General features: G+C 33.1%; 3 protein-coding genes across 3 annotated transcripts; 1 reads left to right on the top strand and 2 right to left on the bottom strand.

Moving 5' to 3' along the window:
* Positions 1–3556: 3556 nt before the first annotated feature.
* On the bottom strand, positions 3557–5157 carry LOC130726870 (NAC transcription factor 25-like). The gene is made up of 3 exons (XM_057578191.1): positions 4825–5157; positions 4360–4673; positions 3557–4248 (listed from the first exon to the last, which is right to left on the bottom strand). Exons 1-3 carry the CDS (start codon positions 5006–5008, stop codon positions 3709–3711), a joined length of 1038 nt encoding a protein of 345 aa, XP_057434174.1. The 5' UTR covers positions 5009–5157; the 3' UTR covers positions 3557–3708.
* Positions 5158–9480: 4323 nt separating this feature from the next.
* Positions 9481–10510, bottom strand: LOC130724597 (probable 2' cyclic ADP-D-ribose synthase BdTIR). The gene is made up of 2 exons (XM_057575866.1): positions 9966–10510; positions 9481–9857 (listed from the first exon to the last, which is right to left on the bottom strand). The coding sequence occupies exons 1-2, from the start codon at positions 10412–10414 to the stop codon at positions 9764–9766; spliced, it is 543 nt and encodes a 180-aa protein (XP_057431849.1). The 5' UTR covers positions 10415–10510; the 3' UTR covers positions 9481–9763.
* A 7057-nt stretch (positions 10511–17567) lies between these two features.
* LOC130725781 (uncharacterized) lies at positions 17568–17921 on the top strand. The gene has a single exon (XM_057576973.1). The coding sequence runs from the start codon at positions 17568–17570 to the stop codon at positions 17919–17921; it is 354 nt and encodes a 117-aa protein (XP_057432956.1).
* The last annotated feature ends 942 nt before the right edge of the window (positions 17922–18863 follow it).

Below are 18863 nucleotides of genomic sequence, written 5' to 3'. Positions count from 1 at the left end.
TTCTGCCACCCTCCTCTGCCTTCACCACTCAAGATCGCACACCGTCGGTTTGAGCCACCGCTCCACCACCCTTGCCTCTCGACCACCATGGCGCCGATAGCATCTGCGACCGTTCATTCCCAACCACAACCGCCACCGCCACCCTCTACAGCCCCTCTTCTCTCCCACACCACTGCCTTTCTTCACCACATCTGTTTTTTCCGCAAATTGTAATCACAGGGGATGAGTGTTTGGTACCAGAGATTTGTTATGGATCTGAGTTTTGTTGTTGAAGCCATGCAATTTTGGGTATGGGTTTTGCTATTGAAGAGATGTTATTTTGGATCTGGGTTTTTGGATGGTTGGCTTTGGGTGGAGGCTTGAAGAGTGCAGCATCATATACCTTTCTCTGAACCATATTCAACTGCGTCATTCCTTTGAAGGCGGGTTGTACCCAATCAGGCATTGAAGATATTTTCACAAGCTTCTCAGAAGGACCAAAGGGTTCAGCGTTCAAAATCAAGCATATGGCGATACAGTGGTTCTGCAAAGGGAGGGCACGGTGGTGGGGTGGAGGAAGCATGAGAAAGGAGAAGGGTTTTTTAGTAAAGTAATATATATTTAATAAATGATTTTTTAAAAATCTAATTAATATGAACCGTTAAAACATAAAAACAATTAAATCAACGGATGTCTGTGAACTGAGACACCGTGGGTCAGTTAGAAACTGACCCACGGTAGATGAAACCAGAAGTGTTTGTCATTACCAAGTAGACTAACATCTGTCGGGAGGTGTTAATTAGCTTAACTTATTATTTTTAACTTCCAAATTTGAGTTGATTAAAAAAGATTGTAGACTCAAAAGAAAAAAACAGTGAAAATATATCCTTGTGAGCATTCAGGAAGAGTTCAATGCTCAATAAGTACATTTGTGTCCAAGTGATGATACCATTGTGTGAGTCTATGTATAGCCAATAACATGTCGATACATTAGAGAGATCATTACTTTTCAACGAAGTTGATAACGCGACAACCAAGTTTGCTACTTTTTGATGAGCCAATGCTATGGCGATACATTAGAGGTAATCAAGAAAAACGATGTACGACGTTTCATGTGAAGATGTTGGCTTTAATCAAGATTTATCTAATCTTTGCATATAATAATCATTTCAATTAATCAAATACATGATTATGACCGCGAATAATCAGACGTCATTAGATAGAAAAGTGAGGCCCAATGTCTCCCTTCTGTCTTATATGTATTTGATGGCTCCATACTCCCCACATGAAATCTTCTGGTCATATATTTATATTATAATAATCCTTTTATATGGATTTGGATAATTGGATTCACAGGCACCACATGTTTTGTTTGCTATGTGAAAATGTGATTAAGAAAGTGTGTGCTAGTTAATTAAAGTTGAGAAAAAGTGCTTCTCAAACTTGATATGGTTAGTTGAGGTGGAGCTAGCTATGACTATGAAGATTCCGATCCCCTTAAAAACAGTTTAATTATGAAGTCAATACGTGTGGTCCATGCATGTGTTTTGGTACAAACTTTAGTGCTGGTCCATAAAAATTTAAAGAGTTCAATAAGTTCTTATGGCTACAGTAACAAAACTTAATATGATCAAGATTAATTATTCCTACACAATGTTTTGGTACAAACAATGTTCTCACTCAAGTATGGAATTGGGTATTTCCAAATGATTACTTAAATTATATATGTTTAGTGCGGGTTTGGATATACCTTAAAAAGTTGGTGAATTAAAATCATGTTGGATAATCAACTCGATCATCTCAATTTTTATGAGTGTTTCTCTGCATGATTTTAATTTCATCGTCATACACTTAATTATATTTCAAAAACGTAATGATGCGTGGACATACATATTTCAACGTTCATCATTCAACCTATAATTTGTGATGGTTTTAACTACACAACTAACATTTTCAGTAGTTAAAATCTATTGTTAAAATGTTGAATATATGCTAGCTAAAAGTGAATATGTAGGAATCATTTCTCTTTAAGAATGAAAGGTAAAAAATAATATTTCTTCAGTACTAATTCTACGATAAAGGAATTTATGTTTGTCATAATTCCAACAACTTTAAGCAGTTGACTTTAGGTTTCGGGATATGCTCTCAACTATGAAGGTAAAAGAAACCTTTTTATCTTCATCTCCCTTATCCTGTTTCTAAAAGTATTCACTAAATGCCCAGAAGATTAAAGTAAGACGGTTATTTCCTTATCAGATTTGACATATCTCCTCTTTTCAATTGCAAACATTTTATGCGGTTTTGATTAGTGGTTGTAACCAAAAGGAGAAATATATTAGAGGCAAAGTTGGCTGAATATATAATAAGAAGAATTTCTCATGTAAATGTAACAAATCTCTTTATAGTGAAAGTGTTGGAGATAAAATAGAGGATGGTTCCAAAAAAATAATAGGTTAATTTCTTTGGTACGTACTCAAATGGAGGGATTCACCCTTTAATTTTACTATTAATTAATCACGCTATTTGACATTTTTGATCAATTCAACTAATAACTATTAAATCTAAGGTGTCCTTCATGTTTATCGTTTGCTATTAGCCCATCTTCAGTTCATAATTTCTTTCCATATTGTATTTTCTATCATAAGCTTGCAAATTTTATTTATTTATTTATTTATTTGGATAGGCAAATGTTAGTTGTTAGAAATGTTAGTAAATTAATCTCTCCTCTTGGTTCGAACCCGGGACCCTTCACCCCACCCAACCCTTATGTCCCAGCTCTTACCACTTGAGCTATCATTCGGGGACGCAAAATTTAATTTGTTGACACATATTTAATTATTTATTGTTCTTTCGGAAGGATGGGCACCTCTGATTTTTGGGTGGTGATATAGATTAAGCAATGTCCATGACAAAGCATGGTGAGTGGAATGTAACTACATAAAAAATCAATTTGTATTTTTAGGTATCTATGGTAAGATATTAATTGAGGCACTAGCCTTAATGAAGGCTTCTAAAATAAATGATCACACTTGAGTAATTTTGTGATTGTTTTTTAACTTGTCCACTTTATTCTGGGATAATGTTTCTTTCACACCTCTAAGAGTGGTGGAAAAATGTGAAATGAAGAGTGAGATAGGAAGAAAAGTAAGAGAGAGAAAGTATTTTTTTAAGACATCGGAAAATTACTAAAAAACAAAAACTACAAGCACGAAAACGAGTCCCTCAAAATAAAAGGTTCAACTTCCACCAAAAGTATGAGATGTGATAGATGATAAAAGAAGAGAGATATAAATAAAGATAGGTGGAAATAAAGTGTTTAAAAAATGAGGTGTGTATATATCATTACTGCTTTACTCCGCTTAACTATATTTAGGATTAGATTATTTCTCTTTAGTCGTCCCTACTCTCTAGTAAACATAATGTTCAATTGGTTGGGAAACCTTTCAACCGTCTAACACAATATTTATTGTACTTGACTACTTGTAGCCATTTGAGCAGGATTATATAAAAGTGATTTTGGTCTAAGCTTCAAGCCTTCAAAGCATTAGTATATATGATACAGGCATACACATATATATAGTCATGAAACCTCCTGTATATGTAATATGTTATGATTACAGTAAGGAGCAAAATAATATAACCCAGATTAAAACTTAACAGGACCTACCTACAATTGCAGCTAGCTACATACATTATCAATATATCACAACCAGTATCTATCTAGCCTAATTAAACGTTCCAATTGATGTTTGGAAGTTGAAACTGTTGCCTAAACCCACCATCACCAACAGGGCCAAGAAACGCTGAGCTCTGTGGAAACTGGCTAAACAGAGAAGCAAAGGAATTGTTTTCCTCATCAGCAGTGCAGCTGCTTCCAGTGTTATTAAGATCACAATGGAATCGCCTCCCTGGAGAAGAAGACACCGTTTCATTCCAAAATTGTGACGGCAGTGCTCGTTTCACGGGGAAGTTATTCCCCTTTGTGTCTGAAGAGATAACTTGATGTGAGTCTGAGTTTGAACCATTTTGCATGCTCTGTTCAGCTGCTAATATTCCAAGGAAAAAGTTGTCATGATCGTTTTCCAGTCCCATAGGTCCATAACTTGCACTTTTTGAAGAAGATGTTGGTTTACAATTCTCATCTTTAGCCATTGACATCGTTGGTAGCATAGAATCAGAAACCTCCTTGTCCTGCTCCATCAATGGTAGCCTTGGGAAGCTTGTACTGTTGTTTTTTATGTAAATTCGGCACAAAACCCAATCATCAAGCTGCCAAACACAAATTCAAAACAAGAAAAAAAAATTATTCGACAAGAAAATTCCAGCAAAAAAGATTAGAAACTCATAGAGAATATGAATTAAAACACATGGCATGCATACCCTCAAGGAATTCTTCTTTCTACCATGTGCAGGAGCAGCAGCCAGAGATGATGAATTCAATGAATTTTCGGGGAGCCTGTACTCATGCATAATCCAATTAGTTTTAACCCCTTTTGGAGGCTTCCCACCATAGAAAAGAAGAGCTTTCTTAACTCCAACTTTGTGGTTCCCATCAGAAGCTATGATAGGCTTGTCAGTTCCTGTAGCTTTCCAATACCCTGAAGTAGCAGCCCTATTAGGCCTTGCCCCGTTTGGATATTTCCTATCCCTTGGACTGAAAAAGTACCACTCTCGCTCACCAAACGCTGCTTTACCTGCAGCAAAACAGACAAAAAGTACCATAAACATTAAAGTTTCTATAATAACTATGCAATCATCAACAGTTATGCATTCATCAGTAACAGATCCAGAAACTTTATGTCGTGTGGCAGAAAGAAAAAGTGGGGTGTGATGAAATTTGCGTACTTGGGAGCTCCCATGGATCGATCTTATAGAGATCAACATCAGCAATTATGGCAACAGGAAGAGGAGCAGAATCTGCTTTTCTTTTAAGGTAGTGAACAACTAGTTCTTCATCTGTAGGGTGGAAGCGAAAACCTGGAGGGAGGTTTGGATGCTGAGAAGAAGATGAATCCATGCTATACATCATGATGGTATATCACAATTCAGTTCACTCCTTGATCACATGCACATAATTCAATTTTTTTGAGATTATCTGTTCTCTGTTTTTTTATTTGGAGAACAAACGTTGAAAAGAGTAAGAGTGAGTATGAAATGATGATTTGGTTTGGTTTTGTGAGAGATGGGGCAGGGTAGGGTAAGGCGCTATTTAAATGTACCAAACTAGTGACCACAAGTTTTCGACACGTGGGAAAATAAGGGAGTGATAGGTCGACACGTGTAGGGGAATTTAGGAGTTTGGAACTGCCAATACACTTTTGATGTCATGCTTTTGTTATGCAGACAAATGCACTCTGTGCTTATGTCCCACACTGATCACACAAATGAACAAGCAAACAGTCCTCACCGGCCAACCAAAGTGAAGTGAAGTGTGAGGGAGATAGTGGCACGTGCGCACGTGCTGTTCAGTTTTGATCACATATTGCAATTGTTGTCTTCATCTGATCCTGTGATCATTGGCTTTCCTTAAAATGAATGGTTGCAGAGTGAGAAAGTGGTGGAAGATGATGTAGGGTTTCAAATGGCTAAAAGATTATGGGACTAAAGATCATCTCAAATCACTATCAATTAATGTATATTGTATTGTATATATTCTTAGGATATATATTAGAATTTGGGGTTTTAGAGGTATAATTCCACAACAAAATTTGTTTAGTTGTGGTGAGCGTTATTTAATCTTTTATAAATACTTATTCGATCCAATCACATTAAAATTTAAACATTGTACGTAGGATGAACCCTTCTTCTAGTATTTAAATAATACAAGTGACATGGTAAGTGAAGAGAGATTTCAACCGCGTGCAAAATATGTTCGTGAATAAAAATTGGATGATTGAGATTTCTTTAAAGTCATATCACTCGAGGTCCATGCCCTCCCTCTTAGTTTCACATGTGAATGTTAGAGCAATTAATTTTGTTTTATTTATATATGATTCTGTCTATATAGGATGACCAAATTGTGAATGCATACATGCATCTTAACAATAAAAGTGCAAATGACTTAAACCAAAACAAGGAAATCAGAGCATGTATATACTATTACTTTACTACCTAACAAAGAAGTGCAGTGAAGCACAATTTTCACACAAAAAAACAGTGAAAAAACTCAGGGTTGCAAACAAAACTAGTTCAAAGCCCTTTAAGAATCTTTAGTTATTTGTGGAAACTATGTTTTCGGCCCTTGTCATAAAGGGGAACCGCCAGGATATCATGAAGGTGAAACCTTAAATTAATTAACACGCGATCCATGTGATACCTTGTTGAAAATAAGCAAGAAAAAACTGAAAGTTCGTTAACTATCAATATATCAAACTTTCAATATATGATTTATCAAACCTAACTAACCATTAATAGTTTTACTAACAAAGTGAGGACAAACAAAGGGAAGTAATTAAGTACACTATTTGTGCTCCTAGTTTGTTTGTCCACAAATTTTTAAAGTTTGAGTGATGATACATGAACTGATGAACATATGAATTCTACCTTACATTTGAATGACATACTCTTTTCACAGTTTTTAGTTTCTGGATAATGCATATAGTAGCTACTATTAAAAACCGCCGTTAAATAATTTGTCCGAAAATGCCCACAAATATCATATTATGCATCATTTCCGTTAAGGTTTAGATGTGCAGCTGGGCTCTCACCAAAATCCTAATCAACATCAAAATTAATGGATCTCAAGAACTTTTCTTTTGTTATATCAAATTTTTATCCAACAAATTGGGCCATGTTTGTTTTTTGAGTCTACTTCCAATTATGAATTTTCTTTTATAGCTTTTTGTAAATTTGTTAAAGCTAAGAGACCCCACAAGTGGGACTTGATTCATGCATTGGGCCATGTATTATTTTAAATGCAATAGCCCAAAGATTAGGAATACTAAATTTAAAAGTCAATACAGTATGTTGACAAGAAAAGAGGTCAATACAGGATGTGACAAGAAAAAAGGCAGTTCAAATTTTAATCTTCGTCCAATCGACAAAATGTTTCAACAGTAAATTGACAAAATTCAAGGTGACCTAAATTCAACATCTATTTCAGAAGTCACTTGATTCAAAATTGTAATGGCATGCATGCTTGGTTTTTATTTTTATCTTGTTTTTCTTACTTATCAATATTTAGTTTTAACATAAAACCGAGTACATAAAAAAAAACAAGAATTAACTCTTTTGAAGTTTTTATCAATTTTTCTTTTTATATTATTAAATATATGTGGTTCATTAAATATTTATAAAGAAATATAATAGATAAACAAAACGTTTTACTTAAATTATCATATATATGATATATCACATGAAATATCCCCGTATGATAGCTCAAGTGGTAGGATATGAGTTGCGTATGAGAGGTCTGAGGATCGATTTCTAGCGGGTGCAATTTATATTTTCGATGTACCAAAAAAAAAATATCACATGAAATGATTCAAATCTCTTCAAAATCATTCTATACTTAGGTGGTCGAGTAATATTTTATGGAACTAAAATTTCTTAAAACACATACATATCAAGATATTAGTGAATCACACGAAAAGCCTTGACAAATTTTACCACATGTTTTTGCAATGATTTTTTATTTAAAAAAAAAAAGATGCGAATCAGATTGATTGCACTACATAACCGCGTTTGGGGAACCTTAAATAATGTTATATTATATCCCCAAATAACTTAGAAGCCGGCTTCCGCTAATTTTCTAATTATCTTTCTGAGAAGTAACCCAGAATATACCTGTTAAACTTCCTGACATTGATGAATGATATTAGATCTTTATAAATGCATGTCATGTCGTGTCGTATAATTGCAATTGTTACGAAAATTGAAGAATAAAATTAAAAAACCTATACAAATGGTTTAAAAATAGAACCCAAGAAGATTTATGCAATTTCAGATTAATTTCTTCAATTAATTAATTCAATTTTTTCAATAGTAAAATGCAAAAACATTTCCTTGAAACATCGGGTGAAATATGTTTCAGGTATTTGAGATTATAAATCTGAATCTAAAATGGTCTCTAATATGAAAAACTTTTTTCCCTCACAAATTTTGATTGATTTGAAATAGTCAAACCAATGCATAATGCTTATTTGACAATTTTATTTATTAATAATTTGTTCAAGTATGCGATCCCCATAAGAGAAAGTTTTGAACTTTGATGGAGGGGATTACGTATGTAAACTGCACTATATGGAGGAGGAGATAATAGAACTATAGAAGGATTTGAGGGGTTTAGGATTTTCTTTCTTTTCGAGTTCTTATTCCTTTCTAAGACAAGCTGAAGATGATAAAAGTAATTTGATGAAGATGATGGAAGACGAATGTAGAGGAAGATGATTAATAAAATTGGATGAAGGAAAAGATGATGGTGGTGGCTAGGTTGCCCGGATGATGAGAAAGAGGTTTCAGATGTTTGTTTTGACTTTCTCTTTTTATTTTCAACACTACCACTGTTGTTGCCATTGCTGCGACAACCTTTGCCACCATCTCCGCCATAGCCTTCGTCGCCACCGCAACTGTTATCAACACCACCATTGTTTTTCATCTCATTGTTTTCAATTTTTTTTCTTACCCAAGGTGATCGAGTCTCACATCCGATAGTTATGAAATTAATAACTATTGTTTCACAGTCAGCCCCAGGGGCGTATCCAGAATTTTCTTGTTGGGAGGCGAAATATAAGACTAAAAAAATCTTCATTGAAAGTTATATAAACTTTAAATAGTAAAAAAATATTTAAATACAACTCTTCATTCTTTCATATGATTAAATTTATTTATTATGGTATCTCGATATAAACAACTAATAAATTTCTGAGAAAATCATCTTCAATTTTATTGCGAAGCCGAGTCTTAACAACTTTCACTACAGAAAAAGATCGTTGTGTAGATGCTGTTGAAAAAGGGAGTGTCAAAACAAGACGTATCAATCTATTAACAAGTGGAAACATTGTTGCTTTTCATGTTTCAATTAACTTCTGGTAAAACTCGGATAAACTAGAAATTTTTCCTAAATTAGGATCTCGGGAAACATGAGAATGATAATGTCTCAGTTGGAACGACAAATTCCTTCTTTCTAGCTTGGAAAAATACCTATAGTCGATGACCATTTCAAAATTCTTGGGGGGGGATGACCCCTGCCTGCCCCTCCCTAGATACGCCCCTGGTCAGCCCACTACATAGCGGAGGGGTATTGACAAATTCTTTATTTTTCATTTACAAAAGTTGGAAATTGAATTCTCAACTATTTACCTTGCTAAGCAATAAAATGTTGAAACCACTATATCAAACTTGTTGGAGATGGAATATACCACAAATATACAAATTAAAGTATGTACATGTATTTCTTTTAGCAAACGGGGCTAAAAGCCCAGAAGGTAATGCATTTTGAAGAAAGTAAATATACCAAGTAATACATGTTGAAGAAAGCAAATAACTACAATTTATTGAATTTAACCTTGAAACTATTACAGACAATATTTCCCAAATTATGGGATCGGAAATGGAAGATGCACATCTAAGTATAGCTTCAACCGAATTGCTTTGGGTGAAGAAAAAAATGTCAAAAATTACAACAACAAAAAAATCTTGAGTGATTAATTAATTAATACAAATGAATTGAAGCCTGAACTAATTAATTAAATTAATTCAGACCAAAGAATTAAGCGATGTAAAATGAATGAATAAACAAATTTCAATTATTGTTATCCCTGTGTGATTGGCCGTTGAACGATTCTCACTGCATACTCTTCATTCCTTCCTCTTCTTCTACCTCCAGCAAATTCATGATCACGGCATCAGACGCGTCCCTAAGCAGCTCTGACCAGTCCCTGAAAAATGAAAACCCATCAAAATAAAAAATACAATTCACTATGCTTAATATTAATTCGGATTTTTTTTTAATTTGTGAACTAAATTTTCCTTGGTACAAAACGTACCCATTGAGAGAATCAAAGGTTAATCCCACGGTGAGTTTAGCTTCCTCAAGTGCTGAATGGAACCTTTGAAGCTCCTTTTCCGGGCACGTTCCGTTGTCCTTAACCACAAGCTGCGACGGCTTAACGTCGTAGAAGATAGGGACAAACCTTTTCTTGGACTCCATGAGCATAGCAAGTTCATGGAGACAGAAATGAGAGTCGCAGTAACGAGGGGAGAAGACAGCAACACCAACCTTACAACCGATAATGGCTCGGTCGATGTGGTCGAAGAGCCTGTCTCCTGGTTTCATGCTTTTGCTGTCGAGGAAGGACCTAACCCCCATCCCGGTGAGACCGTCGTAGAGCAGCCCCGCCACGTTCCTCTTTGTGTCGATGCCGCGGTGGCTGATGAACGCCTCGCATGCCGGACGAGCGATCTTGCGGCACAACGTTGCTGGCAAACGCTGCATGGCTCCTTCAAGAAGATACTTACTTTAAGTTTTGTTTGTTTCGGTTTTCAGTTGTAACGTACCAAGCAACGGTTTCTGTTGTTGTGTTTTGTTTGTTTTAATTTGGGTGTTAAATATAATTTTGGTATAACTGTATAAGGTTATATAGCTAGCTAGTAGTGAGGTTTGGGATAGAGAGAGGTGTATATAAATAATCAATTGTTTGTAAATTATGGGGAAAAGGGATCAAATCAATTTTTTAAACTTTGTTTTTTCTAAATTCAATGGGCAGAGTCCAAACATACCGGTTGGCTCAGGAAAATGCTGGGTATTTGAACTGAGAACACAGACCACAAGTGTTTGAATTTTCTGACTGTCGATTCATCAATGTTTGGAATGGTGTTTATTTAATTTCTCCTTCAACCACGTCATCTCTTACCGTACGTTTTGGAAATTGTTGAGCACGAAGGGGTGTAATTAAACACATAGTCACTAAGGAAAACAAGAGATAAAAAAAAGAGATATATATGTTTTGTTAGTAGTGATCTATGTAGTATAACTGAATTTTCTTTACATGAGGGTACCCATGTTAAATAATGCTTAGACTTGAATTTACTGCAGTTCGAAGATCTTGCATTATTGAAGTTAAGGGTTTATATATGACCATTTTTTTTAGTACATCAGAAAATGGGTCTATAGCCGTTTAATCTTAATTAAAAGACTTTAGTTCGAATAGATTGATTTTAAGTGGACAGTAACTAATAAAGTTAGAGTCGTTCAATCTTAGTTCAATGGTAATAAATCCTTAATTTTAGTGAATGGAGTATAGAATACTTGATTGTAGTAAATCCAAATTTATAATAATGCTATATAGCTTGAATAAAAAAATTGGGTTCACAAATCTAAAGAGAAATTGTTCTGATTTTAATACTTTCATTGAAGTATTTTCTCTATTGTTAGATAAAAACTATTCAATTTTACTAAATTGTAAGTGACGTACATGTAATTTAATCATATCACGTGATTTTATTTTTATCCAAATATCACATGAGTTTCAACTTTCTATCAATAAATAGAAACTGTTAAAACTAGTGTAGGAATTAAGAATTTAATATTGGATCCGACACGTAACTGATCCGTTGACATTTGCGATTCCTTGCCTCAATTTTGGGGGGAAATTTATTGGTTACTTCCTGCAGTACTCCCTGTAAAGAGAAACACAGATTCATACATCCACACACTCAAGGATTTAAATTTTAATTTGTAACAATTTTAAGCTAACATTATATAATCCAAAGACATATGTCCATGTCTCTAGCATATGTGGACATTTCATCTTTTGTTTCAAACAATTAAATGCTTGAAAAGGAATATTACAAGTGGTGGTTTGAACACTATTTTTTTTAAAGCAAAAGATATTAGTACCGATCAAAGAACTTAAAGAGCAAATTCTCAAGAGAAATAAATACAAACAAGGGTGGTCACCGCAAGCTAAAAAATAACGGCAATCACCAATCCTATTAAAACCACCCAAGATACGAGAAAACAGCCCCATTAATCAATAATTCTATTAATAAAATATTACCTTCTTCATTAAATTCGTTGCTTCGTCCATTGATATTTGAAGTTAAATGAAGATTCTTCACTTTATCTCGCTCTCGAATAGGCTTGCATGTGACCCCCTTTTGCCTCTTTCTTTCTTCAATTTGTGAAGATCACCTTATCGATCCCGCCCTCTATGACTAAAAAATTTACTCACATTATCACTATCGTTGTTTCCTAAGACCTCATACGAATTCTCCCAAAGCACAATCTTACCCAACCCACTAGACGTCACATATGCACACTTCCGGTCAATGCGTACGTGGTCATGTATTTACAAAATTACTATTTTGAATATGTTTTACCATAGTTTAGCGCATAATTAAACCACTTGAACACTATTTTCCAATGTACGAAAAATAAAACCACTTGAACATTTAAAAGCTACTCACTTATAAATATTAGTTGAAAACAATAATTGTTTGATTAAGTTGTTGAAATTTGAATTTTAGTTCACATTTAAAAGCTGATTTCTATTCTTCTAATTAATTTACTTAACTAAACTTTTGATTCTCATAGTATTGAGATTGTGTGAATTTGGTCTATGTTTCAAAAAGAGCGATTCTAGTTCACGTTGCACTTTTAATCTTTCTGTATGCTTATGTGTTATTGGGGGTATTGGTTATATTAATTGGTCCCTTAATGTATTGTCCCCTGGTGATATATAAGCATTTTTGGACGCATAAGTGACAAAATGACAAAAATTAAGTGCAATATCAAACGAATAAGAGAGACAAAAATCGCTAATTTTAAAACACATGCATCAAATTCCCGCAATTGTGACATTTGGGGGATTAATATTGCAATTAAACCTATTAAGTTAATACGTCCATGGCTAGTAGGATTAATTTACATCGATCTGGTTAAGCTTTTGCACTGAATTTCTCATCTGAGGCTCTAGCATGCAGCTTGAATTAGTCAATGTAATTGAATTTGAATGTTGAAACTTGAAAGTGTTCAAGTCTTGGGTCGCGATGCATGTCTTCTGTTTACACCATGTAGTCATGTTCTGCATAACCAATTTCAAAATGGGAACGTTAAGTGCATATCATAGATTCATAGTGCTAATTTTTAAAACTTAATAAGTTTCCCCTTAAACTTTCATTTCATTTAATAAACTACTTTAATTTGCGGTTTATGCTTATAAATTGATATTTCAAATAAACAGAGATTTTTGTGACTCTAGTAGTAAGTATATTTTAAAACAAGTTCAAGAATGTAGGTTTGGTAGAAATTACTTAGGGTTAATTAATTTAACAATTTTGTTGGGATTCAACTATTTCATGGACTTGTTCTTATGTCTTAGCTTGGCTTATATGCTATAGCTGTTGGAATGAACTAAAATAGAAGCCACTATTCAAACCATTCTTTGGTGTTAACAGAGGAACGTATCAAACCTTTGAAAGATTCAAACACCAACAAGTCACCAAGTCAAAAGAAGGATTTCGCTTCCCCCCACGATTTGTTTTCTATTTATGGAAACTGAATAGTATATATTCCTATGACTCCTAGCGACCATTTTTAGTCCAACATCAACGAATGATTAAATCATGTGATCAAATCTAACACCATTATATTTTTACTTCATTCTTCATATGCCGTTTTTTATTTGCAGATTTTTCTTTCAAGGACCAAGTCATAATTAACGACTAGTCTCTGCGGTCCTATTTATAAGCAATAAAAAAAAAATTTACGTAGTTTAAGAAATGTAGTTAAACTAGATAAAATGCATTAAATATGTCTTGAATCAAAATAAACTTCTACAATTACCCTTTAATATTAGTGTCGGAAAGTGAGAAAGAGAGAGAATAATTAATGAGACACATTTTAAAAGTTAGAATTAATAAGGGCATCATTGAAAAAAAATTAATATAGCTCAAACCAGTGGCGGAGCCACGTTGAGACAGGGGAGGGGTGCAGCCCCCCAAACGTCATATTTTATTTGTTATATATATACCACAATGCATGTTTTGTCAAATGATATGTGTTGTCTCAGTGGTTGGTACTTGTGATTTATGACTATAAGGTAGTGTCTTCAAATCCTCCCCAATTCATTTTTTGATTAATATTCCATTTTGACAAACTTATTTTTTCTGTTATTATGTTAATTCACTTATTTATTTATTTTTGAAAGATAATTCACTTATTAATACTTAATAACTTTTATACAATTAATTAGTTCAAGAATTAAAATATTTCATGGTGGTTCAAAACTCTCTTAGAAGGATTTTTTAATAATACTTCCATTTTGACAAATTTATATGTTTTTTTTCAAGAGAAACATTTGTAAAAAATGAACTAGCAAATTTCCAACATTATTAATATAATTATAATAAATTTTCAATGAGTATATAATTCAGTTTAGTCATTAATTTTTGTGTATATTTGAGTTCATTCAAAATAAAAAACTTTATATTTCTTGTTTCATATTTTATTTTAGCCCCCTCATATTATTTTTCCTAGTTCCACCACTGACTCAAACTTTCATTTAGTTCTTATAAAAAATACCAAGATTTTTCTTCTCTTTCATGCTTATAAATAGGACCGGAGGGAGTATCCATTTTTAACCGAAATAGAAGCTTCGATCTACTCGAGCAACACACATTGCACCAATAAAGAATATTGTGTATAGCTCATCTTCTTCAATGCAGGACTAGGGACACTAAAACATTTTTCTCATGTAAGTTTAGAGTTGCACCAAATTTCATAGAATATTAAAACATCAACAAAATACACTGTCAATATATCTATATACTTTAGAAAAGAGGAAGGTTGTGAGCCCCACCTCCATGATTTGGCACTCCAGGAATGACTATCATCTAACCCCCTCTTTTCTTGACAAGTGTCATCGTATTATTGTTTTGGACCAATATAGTTTAAGCCCATTTTGAATTATGTAATCTTTATGGAGGCCCATTATTTAAAGCTATTTGAATGATGATATTGACATTTAAAGATTAGGCATAAGAAATTTGAAATGTTTTTTAAACTGAATTTTCATTTTGGTTTTTAGAACGGATATTTTTAAATGAAGTTCACTGAATTTTCTTTATGGTTTTTAGAACGGATTCCATTTTTTTTGAAACATTCCTTATTTAATTAAAACATTCCCGTCATCATTCCCTAATCAAAGAACCTATCATAATTTCTATGCTTAAATTTCTTTGGTTTTTGGTTTTTAATTTTTATATGGCTAAACTCCACCAAACTCCTTAAAGAACCTATCATAATTTTAAAACGGACCTAATGTGCATATTGGCATAAGTTAAAAAGGACCAATTTAGAAGTTGGAGTATTTTTTAAAAAAATTGGCACCTAAAGAATATTAAGTACCGAATGTGTACATTGGCTTAACTTATCAAACTTTGCTATTCCTTGCCTAAACCAGCTTTAATTCAAGGAAAATACTTTGGGCATTATTGTTGATTGATTCCAACCCATAATAAAATAATTTGGTTATTAAATGTGAGATTTTATCTAATTAACCAGTATTTCCTTAATTAAACACCAATTTCGTATTAGTTATATTTTATAAAATAACTGGATTAAGGTTTTTTTTTTAAAAACTAATCTCTGCTTGATTTATTTATAATTAAAAAAAAACAGAAAAATTGAAGGAAATAGAGCAAACTGAATTAATTCCTCCATTTTTTCCCAAAACCCACAACCGCTAAATTGACGGAGATTTTAAATAAGGAATGATTAAAACCAAAATGCACATCGTTATTTCCATCAAGTTTTAAAAAAAAGGAATGATGCAATATTTACCAAAACATATTTTCATAAATGTCAAATAATTAATAGTATCAACAAAAATTGCAAGAAAAACTGAATAAAATCTTAAGATTTAATTACGTTTTGTCTCATATTTTAATGGGTGATTCTTACTTATGGAAAAAAATTATAATGAATTTTGATAAGGAATATTTAATAAGTTGGCAAAAAATTAAATATCTACGTATAATTATTTAAAATGTTCCTTATACTTTTAACCCTACCTCAATCAACCATAAATGCACATTAAATTAATAGTTGTCCCTTATTTAAATGGAAAATATGCAACAACTGATACATTTTTGGTCAATGCATTTACACAATATGCCTTCAATTTCATGTGGGACATATTAGAAAAAGTAATCAGTTTTTATTGGTTTCAACGGAAGTCAAGTAATTTGATTTTTTTAATCCTTATTTTGGGTTCTGATCCACGTTTTTTTACTTAATTTATCATTTAATAATTAAACAATACTAAATTTATGGGAATGATAGGCCCATGTTTAATTTTAAATGAAAATCTTTAACATCATGGAATTTTTTGCTCCTAATAAACGTTTGAATGCAAACAAATGATGCAATTAATTTTTAAATAAAATATACTGAATTTTTGTACTATGATGTAATTAAGAAAATAATATGGAAGATAATAAATTGCTTTCTTTTCATCATTACCTAATTTATTTATCACTTTTTCCCTTATATACGGTCTAAATTGCTTTTCCCCTAACATATTTCTAACCTTCTTTGGTCTGCTAAAAAATTCACACACCATGAAAAATATTGAAGACTATCCATGACTGAACTACAAGCGTTGGGTTCCTATCCTAAGTTACAAGTGGCAGGTATGTTTATAATCACAACTCCTATGAATTTCCCTCCCTTATCGTATCTAAATAATTAACCTTCTCTTTTATTTTACTTATGCAGCTTCACTTAGTTATTTCGAAAAATTTTGTGCGTAATTTCAAGGATGAGCTCAGAGACCAATGGACGTTGATCGACCCTGTTGGGAATACTCATGTTGTTGTATACAACATGAATCCTTCGGATCCTAAACTGACAGAAGGATTTTATGCGTTGCGTGACTTCTACAAGATTGAAGAAGATTGTCTTTTCTCTCTCCGGTATGTTGGTGACTTTGTCTTACATTTCCATGTAAAAGATTATCTGGATAAAGAAGTTCTCTATCCCAACACTGAACAACCGAAAAGCCCTTTGCATGTTGACAATCCTGGCATGAATGATGTTTCGGTTGATGACGTTTCTCAAGAAGGACCTATTGCAGACGTTGGGTTACCAGATCATCAGAATGAAGGGCTAAATCCTGAGCCCGTGCTCATTCCAGAATTCAATGGACAATATGAATTAATATGGACTCACACCCTTAGCACCTGTCAAGCTAAGGACTACATGCTGGTGTGTTTAAAGTTACATTCAAATCTATTTATCTAACTTTGACAGTTTGCATGAATTCTTTTTTGTTAATGTATTAACTTCCATTCTTTTTCTGTTACATGTAGCATGTTCCAAAAAGGGTTAAGCAATACCTTATTCAAGCGAGTGTTCAAAGTTGGATTTTCATTGGGAGTTCCGGTTCAGAGGTAAAGTGTAATGTAATCATTCCTCGAAGTAAGAAGTATGCGAAGATAGGCAGTGGGTGGAGAAGCTGAAGCTTCTGCGATCTTAATAATGTCTTGCCGTTTAAGGAGATTACCTTCAGGTTTAACTTCAAGAAAGAGTGATCCTTGCACCAACACTTGAAAGTGTAGAGGAAATCAACAACTTTATGTTAGCAATGATTCCTGGTGATGAAACAGAATCTTTGAGTTGTGATACTCCGTGCAAGTCAGACGAAGATTCATGTGTCAATGCAGAATGGTTTACATCTGAATTCTTAAATGATTTCAAATGCTCTGGAATTCCAAACCATGCAATTAAACTGAAAGTTGATGTCTCTATCATGCTCATTCGAAACATAGACCAAGCTGCAGGGTTGTGTAATGGCACTCGAATGATAGTCAATGCTTTGACTAAATATATAATTGTTGCTACTGTTTTAAATAGAAACAAGATGGGAGAAACAACATTTATTCCAAGGATGAGCTTAACTTCATCTAATTTTGACATTCCATTCAAATTCCAGCGCTGACAATTCCCAGTTACTTTATGTTTTGCAATGACTATAAAAAAAGTCAGAGGCAATATTTATCTCATGTTGGACTATATTTGCCAAGGCCTGTCTTTACTCACGAGCAGCTATATGTTGCACTTTCTAGAGTTACATCTAGAAAAGGGTTGAAGATGCTCATCATAGATGACGAAAGAGTTGTATCAAACACTACACGCAACGTAGTGTATCAAGAAGTCTTCGATAATATTTGACATGTAAGTGTTTGTTTATCTTACAATTAATTTCAATTTAAATTTTAGAAATAGGAAAACTGATATGGTTATTCTCTTTATTATTTTACAGCATAAAAAGATATCAAGCAATTTATTGATCATCTAATTTGAAGGTGTATTGACGTTTCTATAAGGTTTGTTTAATACCTTCAAATTATACACAATTTATATTTGTATTGGTTACTGATTATTACACTAATAATTTTTTTTTCCTTTCTAGGTTCTATAGCTCAAATATGCTTTATTGACAACAAGCTCGGTTATGAAGACTTTATCATTAATCATGGACTACAATTTCGAATAAGGGTTCATGTTGCTGTCATTGTTATGTTTATCTTATTTCAATTTCCATGTAATGCATTACTTAAAAACTTGGTTTTTATTACTATTCAAGTATTGACACTGTGAGGTATTTACAACCTCATCAAATTAATATATTTATTGTGGTCCATTCATCTACATGTTTGTAACATATGTTCGGTTTCATATCTTTTATACTTACTGAAAAGAGTCTAAACTAAGTTAAAACACATTACTACTAATTCATCTTTACAATAAATTTAATCGCCGTGCAACGCACGGGTAAAGAACACTAGTAATATTTTAAATTAATATATGGAGGGTTGTCAAATGACATTTATAACATTCGAAGGCCAAACGGCATTTATAACATGCCGGATCTGATGGT

The sequence above is a fragment of the Lotus japonicus genome, chromosome 6 (genome assembly GCF_012489685.1).
Source record: "Lotus japonicus ecotype B-129 chromosome 6, LjGifu_v1.2".
Classification (NCBI taxonomy): Eukaryota; Viridiplantae; Streptophyta; class Magnoliopsida; order Fabales; family Fabaceae; genus Lotus; species Lotus japonicus.
Note: the sequence above shows the minus strand (reverse complement) of the source record. Positions and strands in the feature narration are given on the sequence as shown.

What these genes read in the sequence shown, in the direction of transcription:
- LOC130725781 (XM_057576973.1), top strand. Translation starts at nt 17,568, where the DNA reads ATGATTCCTGGTGATGAAACAGAATCTTTGAGTTGTGATACTCCGTGC.
- LOC130726870 (XM_057578191.1), bottom strand. Translation starts at nt 5,008, where the DNA reads ATGATGTATAGCATGGATTCATCTTCTTCTCAGCATCCAAACCTCCCT. An exon ending in CGATCCATGGGAGCTCCCAA is followed by an intron (nt 4,674 to 4,824) that starts GTACGCAAATTT and finishes GTTTTGCTGCAG; the next exon opens with GTAAAGCAGCGTTTGGTGAG. An exon ending in GAAAGAAGAATTCCTTGAGG is followed by an intron (nt 4,249 to 4,359) that starts GTATGCATGCCA and finishes TGTGTTTGGCAG; the next exon opens with CTTGATGATTGGGTTTTGTG.
- LOC130724597 (XM_057575866.1), bottom strand. Translation starts at nt 10,414, where the DNA reads ATGCAGCGTTTGCCAGCAACGTTGTGCCGCAAGATCGCTCGTCCGGCA. An exon ending in ACCTTTGATTCTCTCAATGG is followed by an intron (nt 9,858 to 9,965) that starts GTACGTTTTGTA and finishes TTCATTTTTCAG; the next exon opens with GGACTGGTCAGAGCTGCTTA.